Source organism: Alexandromys fortis, unplaced genomic scaffold, assembly GCF_014885135.2.
Source record: "Alexandromys fortis isolate MF-2015 unplaced genomic scaffold, M_Fortis_MF-2015_v1.1 scaffold_79, whole genome shotgun sequence".
Taxonomy (NCBI): domain Eukaryota; kingdom Metazoa; phylum Chordata; class Mammalia; order Rodentia; family Cricetidae; genus Alexandromys; species Alexandromys fortis.
This window is the reverse complement of record NW_026067964.1, coordinates 5,948,112-5,965,013: the sequence shown is the minus strand read 5'-3', so window position 1 is coordinate 5,965,013 and position 16,902 is coordinate 5,948,112. Positions and strand designations below refer to the sequence as shown.

At 50.9% G+C, this 16,902-nt stretch overlaps 1 protein-coding gene across 8 annotated transcripts in view; it reads left to right on the top strand.

Moving 5' to 3' along the window:
- Positions 1 to 16,902, top strand: part of Lhfpl2 (LHFPL tetraspan subfamily member 2) — a 147,790-nt gene that overhangs the window by 121,324 nt on the left and 9,564 nt on the right. For all 8 annotated transcript variants that reach the window (XM_050153759.1, XM_050153765.1, XM_050153761.1 and 5 more), the window contains one exon: positions 4,277 to 4,891. In XM_050153759.1, the coding sequence (XP_050009716.1) occupies positions 4,480 to 4,891 (412 nt within the window). In that variant the 5' untranslated portion in view covers positions 4,277 to 4,479. The remainder of the gene's footprint in view (positions 1 to 4,276; positions 4,892 to 16,902) is intronic.

The window sequence follows — 16,902 nt, the reverse complement described above, 5'->3', positions numbered from 1 at the left end:
CCGTCTCTTGTCTCTTTCTACAGATTCGGGTTTCATATCAGCCGAGAGTAAACCCTGGACACGGTGTGTAAGTGTATGTCTGAGTCTGTGAGACACATGGATATGCATGAAGTTGTTCTGGTTGAGGTCTGACGCTAGTACTGTCCTCCCAGAGAAGCAGCGGGGTCAAAGGGCATCCACCGAAGGATGCTCACTGCCAGTGTTTCAGCGAGACTCCTGAGAGTGAGCGTCCCGTTTCTATGAAGCAGACAGTAGAGAACAAATTTAAGTGACAGGAAAGAGTCAAGCCCAGGTTGTTGGGCCTTCGGTAAGGTGACAGCCCCAAAGGCTAAGGGGAAAGTGGGAGTGGGTGGGTGTCAGGGAGGAAAGACAGTCCGTGTCTAGAAACTAACCAAGTGCGATTCACGAGTGTTGTGGAGAAATCGCCTTATTTTAGGAGGTGTGGGCTAAAGCATCTAGGGGTGAGGTATTAGGACATCTTATTTGCAAATGGCTCAAAAAAAAACTATTGTGTGTATACTTTAGATCAGGAAAAGAATAAGTAGAATGTTAACAGCAAATGTCGAATCTCGGTGTTGGGTGCACAGATGGCCCTTGTTTATTCTTGCCGATGGATGCCTGTGTTCGACATTATCATAAAATGGAAAAGCAGGTGCCCCGCCCTCATCTCACTCTCCTGCCTGCCTCTTCTGCCAAGCTGCGAGTGTAGGACGCTGATTGACATCCCGGCTTCCCTCCACCTTCTGGGTGGAGATGAACTTTGTTCCAGGGTCTGTGTTCTGGTAATCTTAAGAAAGCTGGCCAGCGGGCACCACCTCGTTCCGGTTCTGTGTGCACTTTGTTCCCTTCTGACAACTGGAACTCCGGGAAAATGGAGAGCTGATATTCCAAGGTGTGCAGTCCAGCTCTGTATTTCTTGTACAGCTAGAGCTTGGTGGGCCCTAGACCCAGGATATAATGCCCTGCCGCTATTAATTCCCCCCAGCTCTCTACTTGGATGGTGGGATTATTGTCGCTTCCGGTGTCATCCCCCTGTTTCGTTCCCCACAGAGGCTTTTGTTATGGGTCATCATGACTCTTCTGTAGCATTATTTTCTGTAGAGGTTGTCCGGGTGACCCACCATTATTGTGCGTGTGACAGTAAGGTCGGGTGTCCTAGACTGGAGTTGTAGTTAGTGGCTTTTTTTCCCAGGTGGTTTATGATGAGCTTGGGGGACAGAAATGGCAGTTAACAGCAGAGAGGGCCCCTGCTGAGGAGTCCTGAGCCTGGGGCCCCTGCGGTTAACAAAGATCTATACTGAAGATCTATTTCTCCTTTGACAGGGAGGTTGTCTCAGCAGGTGGCTGCCTTTTAGTGTATTTAGCCAAATGGGGACTTTTCACACAACACAGCCCACTCAAGCCCCCTGCTGGGTTCCCAGTCCTCCCTTGTCCTGCTCTCCTGACTCTGCTTTGAGCTGGCGGAGCTGCCTTGTTAGTCAGCTTAGACTATCAGGGAGGTTCACTGCTGCGGTTAGGGAACTTGCTGGGAACCTGCGTCTCATCCCACAGTTCAAAACAGAAGGGCAGGGCAACCTCATCTCAGCCACCCCCTTATGAGCAGGAGACCTTGTTTGGGAGGAGAGGAAGGGTTTGTTGGGTAGAGATGGGGAAAGTGCTTTGCTTTCTAAGATTAAGCATGTGAACCCATAAATAATCCTGCCTTGAATTTGGCACAGACCGTCTTACTCAGCCTTCAGGCCTGGAGCTTCACAGCCTTTCCCCGCTGAGAGCACAGCCTCATCGCACTCCTGACTCAGAGCGGGGCTTGTGGGCAACGCAGCTGACACTCTGCATTGGCACTTTGGTAAAAGCCACCCGAGAGCTTGTGACAGCGCCCGCCCTGCAGTTCAACAAGGGGACAATATATGCTAAAAAGCTATTTTCAGTAAAAGAGGGACAAGGGTGGGAATGGGCTGGAAGAAACAGCAAGCTGGTTTTTCGATCAGCAGGGGTGGGAGGGGTGTTCCAGAGGTCTCTCTCCTTCTCTCAACAGGCTGGGCAGGTGCAGCCCCCCAGGGCCTCCAGGGAGTCCTGGCTCCTTTTCCAAATTCTCCTCCAGCATGATCGTTTTCATTATAAACAATCTCCTGCGAAACTCCCTGTTTCTCAGGCTTTTCTGTTTTGCAGTCTTTGGTGAGAAGGGCTTGGGAGTGACACCTGTGTTTGGGCTTCATGCTAATCTTTTCTCTCCAGTTGCATTTGGACGTCTAGCTCAGGCAGTGCAGAAGCCCACCAGGCAGGCTTCGACAAGAGCCGAGGCGCCAGCAGCTCCAAATGGCCTTGTTCAGTTTTTTCCGTCATCATTACCACTGGCTTACCTGTGCGCCTCTGCTGGGTCAGCTCTCATCAGACCAGTGGCATTGGAGAAAAGCTGTGGCAGGGAAGGGGAGTGGGGGGTTGGTGTTTTCACAGGCTCCTGTCCATCCCTTGCAACCATCTCACGAGGGAGGCACAGCCTTACAGTCTCCATGTAGGCTGTTTTAGTTAGGGTTTCTATTGCTGCAACAAAACACCATGACCAAAAAGCAAGTTGGGAAGGAAAGGGTTATTTGTCTTACACTTCATCATTGCTGTTCACCACTGAAGAAAGTCAGGACAGGAACTCAAACAGGGCAGGATCTGAGCTGATGCAGAGACCATGGAGAGGAGCTGTGTACTGGCTTTGGAACCCAGGACCACAAGCCGAGGGCTGGGACCACCTACCATGGGCTGGGCCCTCCCCCACTGATCACTAAATGAGAAAATAAATGCCTCGCAGCTGGGTCTCATGGAGCAGTTCCTCAGCTGAGGCTCCTTCCTCTGTGTCAAGTTGACACACAAAACCAGCCAGTGCCGTTGTAGATGGAGACACAATGAGAAGTTACTCGTCCACGTGGCCAGGCAGTGGTGGCACTGGCTCTAGAGCCCAAGGGTTCCAAGAGTGGAACACGCCACTTCTTCCTTCACCAAGCCCAGCCCCGCCTGGCAGTTTACGCACATATGTCCTTCATATTGTGCAGACGATGTCTTAGGAATAACATCCATTTGACTACTGTGCTATGGTTTAATACTTCCTGTTCTGTAGGACGAGTACAGTTGCTGCTCCCTAGACTGTCAGCCGGCGAGCAGTATGCTGCTGTGTGGCGTACCAACCACCATTTTAAGCTTTGACAGTGGACTTTGTTATTTCCCTCCCTCTCCCACAATTGCCTGCCTCACCCAAGCCCAGCTCTCAAGGGGCTCTTTGTAGTTGTCATGGCGTTGACATGACCTGGGTTAATGAGATGGAGTCATTCAGAGCAGGGCCATTTGCCCAGATGTCGGCTATGAGCTGTATGATCTTGGCTGACCTTGGCGAGGGGACAGAGAACCAGGGCTGCAGACCGGCAGTGCCAGCCCTGGTTGAGGGTTCAAACTCTGAAGGAAGGTTGAGCCACTGGGGCAGAAGTCCTCTGGTAATGGGGTCACGTGTCCTCAGGAGCAAGAATGAGCTCTCTGTGAGGTCAGAAACAATGAGCATGCTGAGCCCAAGACCTGGGGTGATGGGACAGGGGATGAATTGGGACAATTCAAGAGACCACTTTATGTTGTCAACAAGTGGACCCAGCTGTCATGATGCCCAGTTAACGGTCATCAGTACACCATTTGGGGTGATTTCTCTCAAGTCGTGACCTCTTTAAGGCTTTTGGAAAAGTTTTAACCAGCATCAAATAACTTCTCTAGAATAACGTGAAGAATGGATGGGAAATAAGTTTGGCCAGCATTGTCTTGTTTATTCTTCCTCCTGGGATCGTTTCCTTCAGCTAGGAACTAAATACTTTGCTGGTGTCTGATTTCCAGGTTGTTGAAGGTCTTTACTCTCTGCCGTTAAATAGCAAACCCTGTTGGTGTTTTAGAGAACTCGGTTTGTGAGATAGCACAGCAGTGGCCACTGCCTCACGAACTCTACAAGGGGCTGCCAGGGTATTGGCAAAGTTTCCTGCCGGCCATGCCTGCATCTATCTGTGATGTTTGGCCGCAGGGGCAGTGACCCTGGTTGTGAGTGCCCCAGCAGCAGGTTGGTGGGAGCTAGATGAAGTCCCCCACCACCCTCAGTGTTTCCACAGAACGAGGAACAATGGCATCCAGAAAGTGCCGGGGGCTGGGAGCTGAGCGCGGGAAGGTGGGCGGGAAGGTGGCGGGCGTCCCGGGTGGGGCGGCGCGGGGCGGGGGCGGGGCCTGGCCAGCCGCTCACCCTCCTCCTCTCTGGACATAGGTGAGGCCGCTGGCCGCTAGGACTTCCCACTCCGTATGAATGCCGCCAGCCCCGGACCGGGACCTCAGTGCTTCTGCCGCCTCGGACCGCGGGACTAAACGACCCTTGCCGCTACTTCCTTTCCGGCCCCCTCGCATCTCACCGCTGTCTTTCTGGATTGATTTCGTGGACTCCTGTCTCACCCTCCCACCGTGAACGTCAATATGTGTCATGTCATTGTCACCTGCCGCTCGATGCTCTGGACCCTCCTGAGTATCATAGTGGCCTTTGCTGAGCTCGTCGCCTTCATGAGCGCAGACTGGCTCATCGGGAAAGCCAAGACCCGCGGCGCCGGCGCCGAGCCAGCAGGCACTGACTCGGAGCCCTACTACCTGGGCATCCTTTGCATCCGCACGCCGGGCATGCAGCAAGTACCTCGGGACACACTGTGTGGGACCTATGCCAAGAGCTTCGGGGAGATCGCCAGCGGTTTCTGGCAAGCCACTGCTATTTTCCTGGCCATGGGGATCTTCATTCTCTCCGTGGTGGCCTTGGTGTCCGTCTTCTCGATGTGCGTGCAAAGCATCATGAAGAAAAGCCTTTTCAACGTCTGCGGGCTCCTGCAGGGAATTGCAGGTGAGTGCAGGGTGAGAGGAGGAGCCTGAGCTCAGGACTCCTGGCACGGGTTGCGGCCTCTGCTGAAGAGGGCTGGTGGCCAGGGTCCCTTTCCCCTCCCCGGAGTCACTCTCAGCACTGCCAGGCTTGCACATGCCACTCCTCTTTGCTTGTTTCCTCTGGGTCTGAGTTATTGGGTTTTGTTTGAGTAACCGTTCCTACTCTGCTTTTCTCATTAAATTAAATCTGTGCGAGGTGGGGGTGGGGTGGGGCATGTCTGAAGGGTTTGCTCAGAGCTAGTTAGTCTCAGCTGTAGCAAGAAGTCTCTGCGAACAGGGAAAGATATTGCCTCGGTTCCCCGTTTAGAGACAGAGAACTTGCCCTCCCACCCTGGTGAGTTCAGCTTTGGCCAGGGAGGACTCCAGCCCGGAGGACTCCAGCCAGGAGTGGACTGGCATCAGCGGCTCTGAACTTAATGATGTTTGCACTTACATTGTCTCCTGGAGTCGGACAGAATGCTCTGTGCAGTCAGAGCAGAAGATGCAAGCTAACTTCCATTTTTTTTTTTCTCACAAATGAGCTTGGTGGAAATGGGGGGAAAGTCTTGAGCTCTTGACAGTAATCCTAAGGGGAGACAGCAAGAAAAGGCCTGTGGACCCTGGCTTCTCCAAAGGTTTGGAAGGTGGAACCTGACCCAAGACTGCGGTTGGTCGTTAGCTGGGGCTGAGGGAATTGCCTCTGTGTGGAATTAGAGTGCATCCCCCCAGAGGAGGGGCGCCATTCCCGTTTTAAACAAGGTACTGTTCTTTCAGCGGTGGGAGGGGCAGGAGTCTACCATAGCCCTGTTGCAGAGAACAGGTGGTTCCCTCTCCACCTGGGCCCTCCATCTCTGGAGACCAGCTGAGCCCTGGAGCCAGGGATGTGGTGGACCCTAAGTGAACTACTCCACTCAGCCTCAGAGCAAACTCTTGATGAGTTCAGCAGGGCTGCTTCCAAATAAACAGATCAAATGACGGGGCTCTTTCCAAACAACTGATAAGATAACATTTTCTGTTCCTCTGTTGTGATTAAGGACGGGGTAATGGGCTCAGCCTGGGCTGCCTCCACGGACAGTCTTCATCTGATAGGATCGACTGAATGGCCAGGTAGCTGTAGGCACAGAATCTGCGGGGACAAGCTTCTGCTCCTAGCTTTGCTACTGACTAGGAGATCCACTTTCGGGCAGAGGACTGCCTCTCTGCTAAGTGAGGAGATAGAATGAGACATCCCTTTAGTGTTTGTTTGTTTGTTTTAATCTAAGGGCTCTAATTCTGCGAAGCCCTTTGTCCCTTAGATTCCTATCTGAAACCTGAAGTCTGTCCTTGGTGTTTCACCACCCAGAAATGTTACAGGCAGAGAGTTTGGGTCCTTTTCTTTCCAGCTTTCTTCTCCTCAGATATAACGCCTCAGGTATCTATCTTAAAACATGTGTGAAGTATTATTACCAGAAGGTTTTAAAAAGTTAAACTAAACTACGCCTGCACCCAGGATTGATTCATCCTCTTGAAGAACCCTGGTTAGCCAGAAAAGAGGGATCAACATTCTGACCAGGTCCGATAGACCTTCCATGCTTTCATCCCTTGCTTGTGGGCTTGTTAGTAAGCTGGCCTGAGAGACTCATGGTGTGTCTTCCTTGGAGTGCTCTTCCCATGAGAAACTCACAGAAATTTCTATGTTCTGTCAAAAAAAAAAAGTGGCCTTTTACAGCACGGGGTGAGACATTTGGGCTCCAACACGTCTTGTAGTTTTGGGGCGCAAAGCAGAGGCATCCTTTATCTTCTGGTCTTGAAGTCTATTCCCGTGCAGCTTGTTTTGTTTTTGTTTCTGTTTCTGTTTCACTTTCTTGAACATATGGGAATCCTCCTGTCTAAGCTTCTAGATGTTGCTATTGCAGGCATGGGTTATCTGGTGAAAACCCAGTCATTCCAGTAAGCTCCACCCCGAGGATGAGTTAACCTAACAAATCTTATGCCCTCGGGTGCTGTTCTCACAACTTGCAAGAAAACATTTTTTTTGTAGAGTTAAGTGTGTATTCACACAAGTGAATTTTTATGACCTCTCTCCCTGCATAAACCCTTGGAGAAGAGTTAAGGAGGAAGTACACCTCATGGGCCAGCCTGCTGAGCTTTCTAAAGAAATCTGAATTTTCTGTCCACCCCAGTGACTCGGACACTTTTCAGAAATGTTGAGGTTACTCACGGTTTTCAACCGGCAAGAGGCAGAGGGCTTTCCTGCCTAGCCCTCTACTCTCTGGGGCCACAGGCTTGAAGTGATGGTCTGGACTACAGAAACGGCGGGCTTCTTTGTCCATAACCAGGCTAACGGTGCACAGCAGTGAGATAATGGTAGACATGGATGAGTTGTTCTCAGTTCCCACACCTGCTGGAGGGGCTCAGTGGGCGCCTCCTCCTAGGACGGATGTACTGGCTGTCATTCACAGCAGCTTAGGACTCCAGAGAATGGCTGCCCCGAGGCGGTCCTCTGCTGCGCCCCCTTGTGGTCGCTTACAGTGAAGCAAATGGGGAGCAAGGAAGCTAGTGGAAAGGTAGTTCTTACCCTGTGGCAAAGTGACACTTTAAAAAGGTACTGACCAGACATAAAACTATGAGATGACATAAACATATGCCCTAGATATACCTAATTTTTAAAAATAGTCCACAGGCTTATATAGAGATATAAACCGTGAACTGGATGTGGTGATTTATGTCTGTAATCTGAGCCCTTGGGAGAGAGAGGCAGAGGGATGGACCATAAGCTCAAGTCCAGCCTGGGCTACATATCAAGACCCTCTCTCAGAACAAACCATATCTTTAAAATACTGATGTTTTGGCTTTAGAGCTATGTGCGGAAGAACTACCTTCGTAGAAGCTGCTGCTGGTTACTTTTTGGTTATTTTAAAAGCAACAACTGCAGTTAACTGGAAATGCAGGGTTTGCTTCAAGGCCAGACCTAAGGGCAGCCAGGAAGCTGGTCATTCCTGGCTTCACACAGCGGAGCTGGTGGTCAGCAGTCACCTCAGGCCGTCCCTGGAGTGAGGATTTACCTCAGGGCTGTGAATCACCGCAAGTTTAGCCCACTTCTCTATGGTTTGCTCACTTGTAAACAGGTGCAACCATAGCGCATAGCTCAAGGTTGTGTGAGGATTAAATTAGACAGCAAGATAGCAAGACAGTAAGTTAGCGTGATGTTGGCATTTAGGAAATCATGGTAGCTGTCTGGCGACTATGGAAGAGTTGCTGTTTTCTTGTCAAGTTTTAGAATGTTTTTGCGTTCTAAGGAACAGGGAATCATTTATAGGCCATAGGAATTGGCTTTATTGTCCTCAAGTCCTGTATTTTCTGGTCCCTTAATTGCTGCCTAGGATTAGGTTGTGGGGCACCAGCGCAGAGCCGAGCTGAGGCCTGGACCGTTAGAGCTTCCTTAGACCCCAGTTCTCAGAAATGGGGGGGGCATAGATCTTCCTCTCACCCGCATGTACGCTTCCCTCTGCGCTCTTCCTAGAGGCAGCGTCCACATTCGTGGCTGACTGCAGGTGGCTGCTCAGACCCCCCCCCCCCTTCACTCCCCCCATGGCAGCAGAGACTTCAGACTAGCCTGCACTAGAGGAGAGTGTGGCCGGGACTTGGCAGAGCCAGCAGCACACATGGGTTCAGATTCCTCTGGGACTCATTACAAAAGCTGGGTACCCAGCCAGCAGGCCTGGCTTTTGCCAGCTGTCTTCCTTAGGTTGTGACCTGGATGTAATCCATAGTGAAACTGTAGAATGCAAGGATCCAGGTTTTCCATGACAGCATCAAACGGTTTGTTTTTGGAAATGCATGGAGGGTGAATGTTGAAGTCCATGGAATCCCCAGTGGCTCAGGCTTGGGATAGAAGCCATTCAAATGAGCTCAGGACTTGGCTCAGCTGTGCTGGCAGGGGCCGGTCCACTGAGATTTACCATGAGGGTTGCTGGGCTTGTCTGTCTGCTGTCTTCCAGTCCTTTCTCACAGGCCTCTCTCTCGATCTTTTGGCTCTTGGGTTCTCCGCTCCCTCCAGCCCTTTGTCAGTCTGTGTGATCTCGGCCTCTCAGGACATCCCGGCGAGCGGTGAGCGTTCCCACTGTTCTGACCAGAGAGACTCCTGTGGGCTGGCCTCCGCCTCTGCAGTCTGCAGTGGAGGGTGTAGTCATGTAGCCTTGGCCACAAAGGGCCTGCTACACATGGTTCTCCTTCCTTAAGGGTGAACAGGATGGCAGAGAGGGAGGGAGGACTGGGAACATGAAAATCAGTAACAATGTGAGGGCATGGGACTGGTAACTGCGGCACTGCCTTGGTCATGCATCTGAGTGCGAGCGGCGAATGGGTGCGTGCAACACCAGCTGCCATCCAGGCTTTGTAGTCACCAACATGACCAGTCGGGTGTAGAGCATGAGGGGTAGAACTCCCCCACTGCAAGCCAGGCGGCCTTCCTTCATGAACCCCAGTGTGAGTTCAGACACCCCGAATTCCATCCACCATTGCCCCTCCAGAACCAGAGTCTGGGAGGGATGAGCGGGTGTGAGATACACGCTGGCTGCCACTGGGACTGGTTTCCTTTTCCTCCAGTGTGAACTATAGCAGTGGCATCAAGATGGAGCCCCTAGTGCAGCATTGAGGGCTCTAACCACTGACCCGCCTCTCCAGCCCCATGCAGGCTTAGCTGGAATTGTCCAGCAGGTGCTGTCTTTCATGACTGATGAGTGATTTGTTGATTAAATACTCTGTAGAGTTCTCCTGGCTACCTGCGCACAGCTGACAAGCAGGTTCTCTTCCCGTCGCTGGGAAGGCATAATATGTGAACCCAGTGTGTGAGCTGCATTTCTGCAGCTCCGAGTGGAAGCTGCGGCTGCTAAGTCCATGCTGGAAAACTCCGGGGGGGGGGGTGGACAGGGGAGAGACCCCACCTTTCTTCACATCTCCCCATGCTCCAGGGGCATCGGATAAACTCTTAATTAGTAGCCATCAATTTTCAGTAATTTCAACAGCAGCTTCCTCTGGGGGCCTCACTGTGCTCTGATTGTCATCCACACAATTCCGTTTAGGTTGCTGCGTCCTCCCGTCCCACCCCTGACACTGGAGAGTCTTTTCCTTGCCAGTTACTCTACCATGGGAGTGGTGCAGTAGACAGGGCCAGCCTGCTGGTACCTCTGGGAGATGGTGGGAACATTACTCACAAGCCCTTTTATTGCTGTCTTTAATTATTAACGTCTGAAGAATCAGCCAGATCAGCCAGTTCCTCCTTTCCTCTCCTCCCCTTGTCACTACTACTGATCATATACCAAGCTGACAGGCAGACAGTGCTGTCCCAGAAAGGACGGCCCAACTGTACTGATCACCTCGGACTCAGGCCCTGCTTCAGTCTGTGTGGCTGCTGCTGAACATCCAAACCAGACCCTGGCCTGCCTTATCTATAAACTCCTAAAAGTTTTCAAAAGCAATACAGCTATAGGAAGTTTGCGGCTAGACAGTGAGAAGACAGAAAATCCTTCTCTCTTATCTTATAAACGCTTGGGTTCCTCGGGTGTCCCCTGTTACACAGTTCCTAGCTCTCCTCCACAGGAGTCCTCTGAAGAACTCTAGACTCCTCCCTGGGAACAAGTACCAGTGTACTCAGCTAAGAACCCGCCAGTCCAGAGCAAACCAGAAAGCTGAGGCCAGTGTAGTGAGTTCCTAGACCCAGACATGGTCATTCTCAAGAATACCCTTTTATTTTCAGATTATGTTCTTTGCCCTTTTTATGCCATTTCCAGTGTCCTCATTTGAGCAAAATAAATACATTTGGCCTCCCGCTAGTTGGCTGACCATTTGCTCATAACTTTATTGAAAGCTTTTGCCTCTGAATTTCTTTTAAAAACCTGCATGCCTGCCTTTTCTTCCCAAAGCAGAATGGAGGCAGCCTGCTCAAGGCCGTGTCCTGGTGGATCTTTACTGAAGAATGTTCCAAAGGCACTGCCCCTGAGATGCCCACAGGCCACTCCTGTGTCGTGGGAGGGCGAATCTCCATGGCCAATTCCGTGGCCTGGGAGCCAGCTGTGATCAGTTGGGGTGAGCCTTTGTCAGTCTCTGTAATGTCCACCCTGGAACTGGCACAGGAAAATGTCCCCACTAACAACAGATGTTGCCCCAAAGATAGCTCTTGGGGGGCTGCTGGATGGCTTGTGGCTGTTGGCATGTAAGATAACGCGAGAAAAAGAAAATTAAAAGGGGAAGCATACAGGTAGATGATAACCAGCACGGGGGTTAACACCAACGTGCGTGAAATAGACAGTCCCTAAGTCACTAAACATGATCTTCCTCTGCAGTAGTACACACAAGAGCACGCGCGCGCGCGCGCACACACACACACACACACACACACACACACACACACCTGTGCATCGTACTGTCTTCAGGCTGTTGAGCAGAGGTGATCTTTTGCCCTTGCCTGGCCCCTCTGGGGAGTCTTTCTGACCCCAAGTTTGTGCTATTCCTGGGGATCCCCTCCCCTGCCCTTTCGTATCCCATCATCTTTCTGCCCTGTCATTTCCCGCACAGCCTTCTCGTCATCCTGCCCCCCCTGAGTGCCCTGGTCCTCCTGCAGCTGCCAGGCACAGCTAGAAGGCTTCTGAGTTTTGTGGTTAACGTGAGACTAGCCTCTAGATAACCGAAAATCAGTTACATTTAACCAGCTGCCTTTTTCCGTGTGCCTCTCAACAAAGGATTTCCGTACACAAGACAGAGGCCAGCCAGTGGTTTGGCCTTGACACGGGCGTCCTTTTGACCCACACTGCCTACCCCTTTGGGTTCATGTTATCGACTGGAAAAGTCTTCCTCTATTTCAAGAACTTGGCAAGAACTCTGCACAACGGCTCCGTGAAACAGTGCCATGAAATCCTATCGTTCTAGTTTTCATTCATCCGTTCAGGGAGCAAACGCTCACCAAGCATAGATTATACATCAGATACTCTGTCAGGCAACGGGGACGTGAAATAAATTGCAGGCAGTTCTCACCCACATGGGATTGGTACTCAAGCTGTTGGAGACAGGAAATGACCAACATAGTTATGCAGGATTCTGAAGGTGATGGCTCTAATGGGCGAAACCAAAGTAGGCTTGGTTAAGAAGCCCAGAGTTCCCGGGAGTAGTTAGGAGAAACTGCATAGTTCGGATGGGTCATCAGTTGGGAGTCACTGAGGAGATAAGGCCAGCTAATGCCTTGAAGAGGAAAAAAATGACCAGAAGGTAATTCAGAAAGCACTCCAGGCGATAAGGAAGGTCAGCAGGTGTTCCTGAAACCAATGTCTGAGTGACAAAGGGATGAGTCAAAAGTGACAGCCAAGATTTCTGTGTGGAGCAGGCGTGAGAATTGAACTCGAGTGTGTGCAGGAGAAGTTCCTAAGTTGAGGCTCAAGAGTTCAGGTTTGAACCTAAATGCCCCTCGACCAAAGAATGGATAAGGAAAATGTGGTACACAATGGAGTACTACACAGCAGAAAAAATAACGACATCTTGAATTTTGCAGGAAAATGGATGGAGCTCATTTTGAGTGAAGTAACCCAGACCCAGAAAGACAATTATCACATGTACTCACTCATAGGTGGTCTTAAAACATAAAGCAAAGAAAACCAGCCCACAAACCACAACCCCAGAGAACATAGACAACAATGAGAACCCTAAGAGAGACATACATGGATCTAATCTACATGGGAAGTAGAAAAAGACAAGATCTCCTGAGTATATTGGAAGCATGGGGATCTTTGGAGAGGGTTGACGGAGAGGGGAGAGGCAGAGAGGGGAGCAGAGAAAAATGTAGAGCTCAGTAAAAATCAATTAAAAAAAAGAGTTCAGGTTTGGTCAGTAGTCTCGGGTTCCTTATCAGACGTCCGCACCTGCGGTTGGATGTGCAGAGCTGCTGCCCAGATGTGAAGGCAGGAGCTTGGACTGTATGCAGAGTCCCCCAACCATACAGATTTCAGTATGGGGATCTGGGGAAGGCCTGGAAGGAAGCATAGGGTCCTGGAATAGAAAATCCAGAGCAGCTTCTGGCTTGGCGGACACCATCACATGCCCCAAATTCTGGGTGGGAATTGCAGTCCTGTCTTGGTTTGCTATGAAATCAGTACTGACAGCACTCGTTGAATTTGGCAGTTGAAGGAAACACCTCTCCCAGGCTTAGGACAACTTCTGAGCTGTGTCCCAGAACGGAACGGGTTTGTGGGGGGCAGTCACTCCTTTGGCTGACTTGACTCGTGTTTGATGGTCACATAGAGTGAGGGACCAGAGTGATGTCTTCTGAGGCTGAATCAACATGGACCAGGCCTGATGCTTACTTTAGGTCTTCAGTCCAGATCTCTGAGCCACAAACTAGATCAGAAGACACCCCATGGAGTGGATCCCCACAAAACCCCCATGTTTCTTCAGAGGCATAGGAAAGGAAATGGTTACTTGATGCTGTTAGATGGTCTGCTGTGTTCCAAACAGTTGATGTCTGCTTCAGAGCCTGAAGTATCATGAACTCTTGACCACGGCTACTCAGTGTTAACCATGACGTACCCAGCAGATTGATTTATGATGGAAACCAAATTATGATGACTTATTAGGACACTGAGTCAGCCAACGACTATTAAGAGCATGTGTCACATGTGTTGAAGGTATGGAAGCTTCTACAGGGAATGAAACCAACTTTATGTACTCAGGCAGCTCAGAGGCCCACAGCATGGAACTGCGTGCTCTCCAGAGCTGAGAGCGATGACTTACAGTTGGTAACTCGGCATACAGCAGTTGAATGAATGAAAGCAACAGTGTGACAGAGGACTGTATGGAGCCACTGGACCACATGAATGTCGGCGTGGGGATGTTGGGAAGGTCCACAGGGCAGTGGAGAATAGAGAAGTAATCCCAACAGAAGTGGTGACATCTGGACTAAGATGACGGGGACATTGCTAGGCAGATGTTGAGTGCCTTATTTGGGGAAATGGCAGCCAACGTGGTCTGATCCAGTTCTTGAGTGTCTCTAGCCTGGAGGTGCTGAGAGACTATGAAAATCATGATACCTGCTATAAACGCACACACACACAAGCTCACATACCACACTGTGGCCCTCAACAACGTGCCAGCGCAAGGACAAGCCCACAGTGTGCACTCGGTGGCATCCCTTTCTACCTTCTCTGGAGACTTAGTGTAGTCAGTGTCTAGTATTCAGGGTAGTGGCCCTCTAAGGAGCAGGGACTGTTGCATGGAGAGTCAGTGTGTACAGACAGACATTCCACAAGGCAGGACTGCGGTCAGGCAGGGGAGACAACACCTCTGTAAGTAGTTGGGGGCCGGGGGGGGGGATCCACAAAGAGAGCCTGGGTCGGGCTCTTTGACCTGCCAATAGCGAGGCAGTGTGGCATCATGTGACTGGCTGGAAGGGAGGTGTCAAAAAGGCCAAGGAGAGGCTGTAAGATAGCCACCAGGCCTCCCCTTCTTCCACTGCGCTCCACAGTCGGGTTCCCTGGGCCTTGCAGTCCATCCTCACAGAGCCTGAGTGAGCATCTTCAGACTCAGCGCAGCCGTGCTCCTCACAGGCAACTGTGCTCCTCACTGGCAACCGTGCTCCTCACTGGCAACCGTGCCCAGTCTTTCCAGTCAAGTACAGGAAAGGCTGAAACCTGTTTCCTTCCCACCCAAGGGGTGTGACTGAAATTCACTCTGTTAGTTCTAGGCAGACACACAGAAGTTTCCTAGGACACGTCTCTGCAGCTGGTCTTCCCCCAGCCAGTGCTGGCTGGTGATGAGGAACAGGACTATGAGTTACGCTTCTGGTGTTTCATTTCATTTTAGCATCTTCTATACCTTGGGCCGGGTTAAGGCACAGTTGGTACTTTCATGGGTCCACACTCTAATTGAGTTAAACCCAGAAAAACTGCCAAGAAGATGGGACTAGAACAGCTGAGGGTATTGGGAGGACGGGGTCACACTGGGGTAGCTAGTGGCCCACAAGGGCAGCCACAGTGAGGTAGTTAAGACTCTGTCTCCAGCCTGAGGTGGCATCTGAGTAGCTGTCCAAAAAACTCCCTATCCCTTTCTGTGCAGTTTTATTGCCTCTGAGCCATGCACTTTGGTGACCAATGGGTCCTCCATCTTCCAGCCCTCTTGTCCTGTTGACTGGGAAGCTGTTAGCAAGAAAGGAGACAGGATGAGGATTTCCTTTAGTTATGATGAAAATGGAACCCTCTAGGACACTGTCCTGTTAGGTCTAGCCACAGCACAGGTCCCCAGCAGGTTAGAGCTTTCCGTGCTGGGTCTGAGGTCTTCAGTTGCTGGCCACAGTCCTTCTCCCTGCCATTTCTTCCTGACCTTGCCACAACCCAGCCAGGTACCACGTTAAGGTTCTAGTCAGAAGAAACAAGTGACCGGTCTCCATTGCACTCCACGACAGCTCCAAGCATGCTGTGACTAAGGACACTTGCTGGGGTCCAGGGACCCCTGCCACAGCAGCTGCTCCCATCCTGAAGACAGTGGAAACCCAGGGCTCTGCTCACCACACCTGGGCTCTTCTGAGGAACAGCCAAGTGTGGCATTCATGTGTAGGGGCCACCACCAGAAGCACCAAATTTTCTGGAATTTTTTGGTATAAAGGGCCTTACATAGATGCAGAAAAAATGACATTTGGGTTTTTTTTTGTGGTTTTGTTTTTTGGTTCTTTTTGAGACAGGGTTTCTCTGTGTAACAGTCCTGGCTGTCCTGGAACTCTCTTTGTAGGCCAGCCTGGTCTCAAATTCAGAGAGATCTCCCTGCCTCTGCTTCTTGCGTGCTGGGATTGAAGGTGTGAGCCACCATGCCTGGCTGACAACTGGGATTTTAAAAGTTGTGTGCGAGAGACAGAGAGAATATGAATATGTGTTAGGAGTTATCTGAAGAACCATTGTCCCTCAAGCAGGCCTAATTCTTCTGTTTTCATGGCACTGGCCATGCTAACGATGGTTCTGCCGAGGAAAGGCCCACCAGCAGGGCCGAGTGGACAGGGTGGTTCCTTACACTGGCATGCTGAGAAGCCCCACTCTGGCCCTGCCATGACCCGGCCAGGTGCCAGGCCTCTCTGAGCTGAGCTTTTTATGGCCTACGTGCTGGCGCACAGTTCCTCTTCCAGCAGTTCTGGTGTCTGAGGCTGTGGGCAGAGGTGGTAGCCGCTGCTGCACATGTTGTGTTTCCTGTGGATACGCCACAGCCACTCTCCATCATCTTCCCGTGGAGACTCTTTCCTGGTCCTGTATCCCAGCTGAGGCTTTGACAGATTCGAGCCTGACACCCTGCTGTGATAATGGTGTCCCTGCCGGCCTTATTTGTAAGTTGTCAGTAGCAGCCACAAGGTTCTCAAATGGTCTGTAGTGTGCTAAGGAACGGAAAGACATATTTCCTGGCTGGGTTTGGCAGGCTGCAAAAGGGCCTTTGATGCTATTAAAAGAAAGATATCCTGTTTTTTAAAAAATAAGATTTATTTATTTATGTATAGTATTCTAACTGCATGTATGTCTGCATGCCAGAAGAGGGTGTCAGATCTCATTATAGATGACTGTGAGCCACCATGTGGTTCCTGGGAATTGAACTCAGGACCTCAGGAAGAGCAGCCAGTGCTCTTAACCTCTGTGCCATCTCTCCAGTCTAGAAAGATGCCTTTGTAAACTGTTTTCCTAACAGGATCCCATCAGCCACATGAAGCTATTTTGTATGCTTTCCAGAGAGGCTGAACCTAGACCAGGATCCTGAATGAAATGTGCTTCTCTGTGCGGAAGAGCAGGCATTGTGTAGCTGTAGTCTCAGACACCAGACCTGCTGGAAGAGGAACTGTGCGCCAGCACGTAGGCCTTTGCTCAGCAGTGGTGTGTGGCTTCAGTGCAGCCTAAGGGACCTGGAGGGGAAAACTATTGAGATTTTTTTTTTAATTTATTTATTTATTAAAGATTTCTGTCTCCTCCCCGCCACTGCCTCCCATTCCCCTCCCCCTCCCCC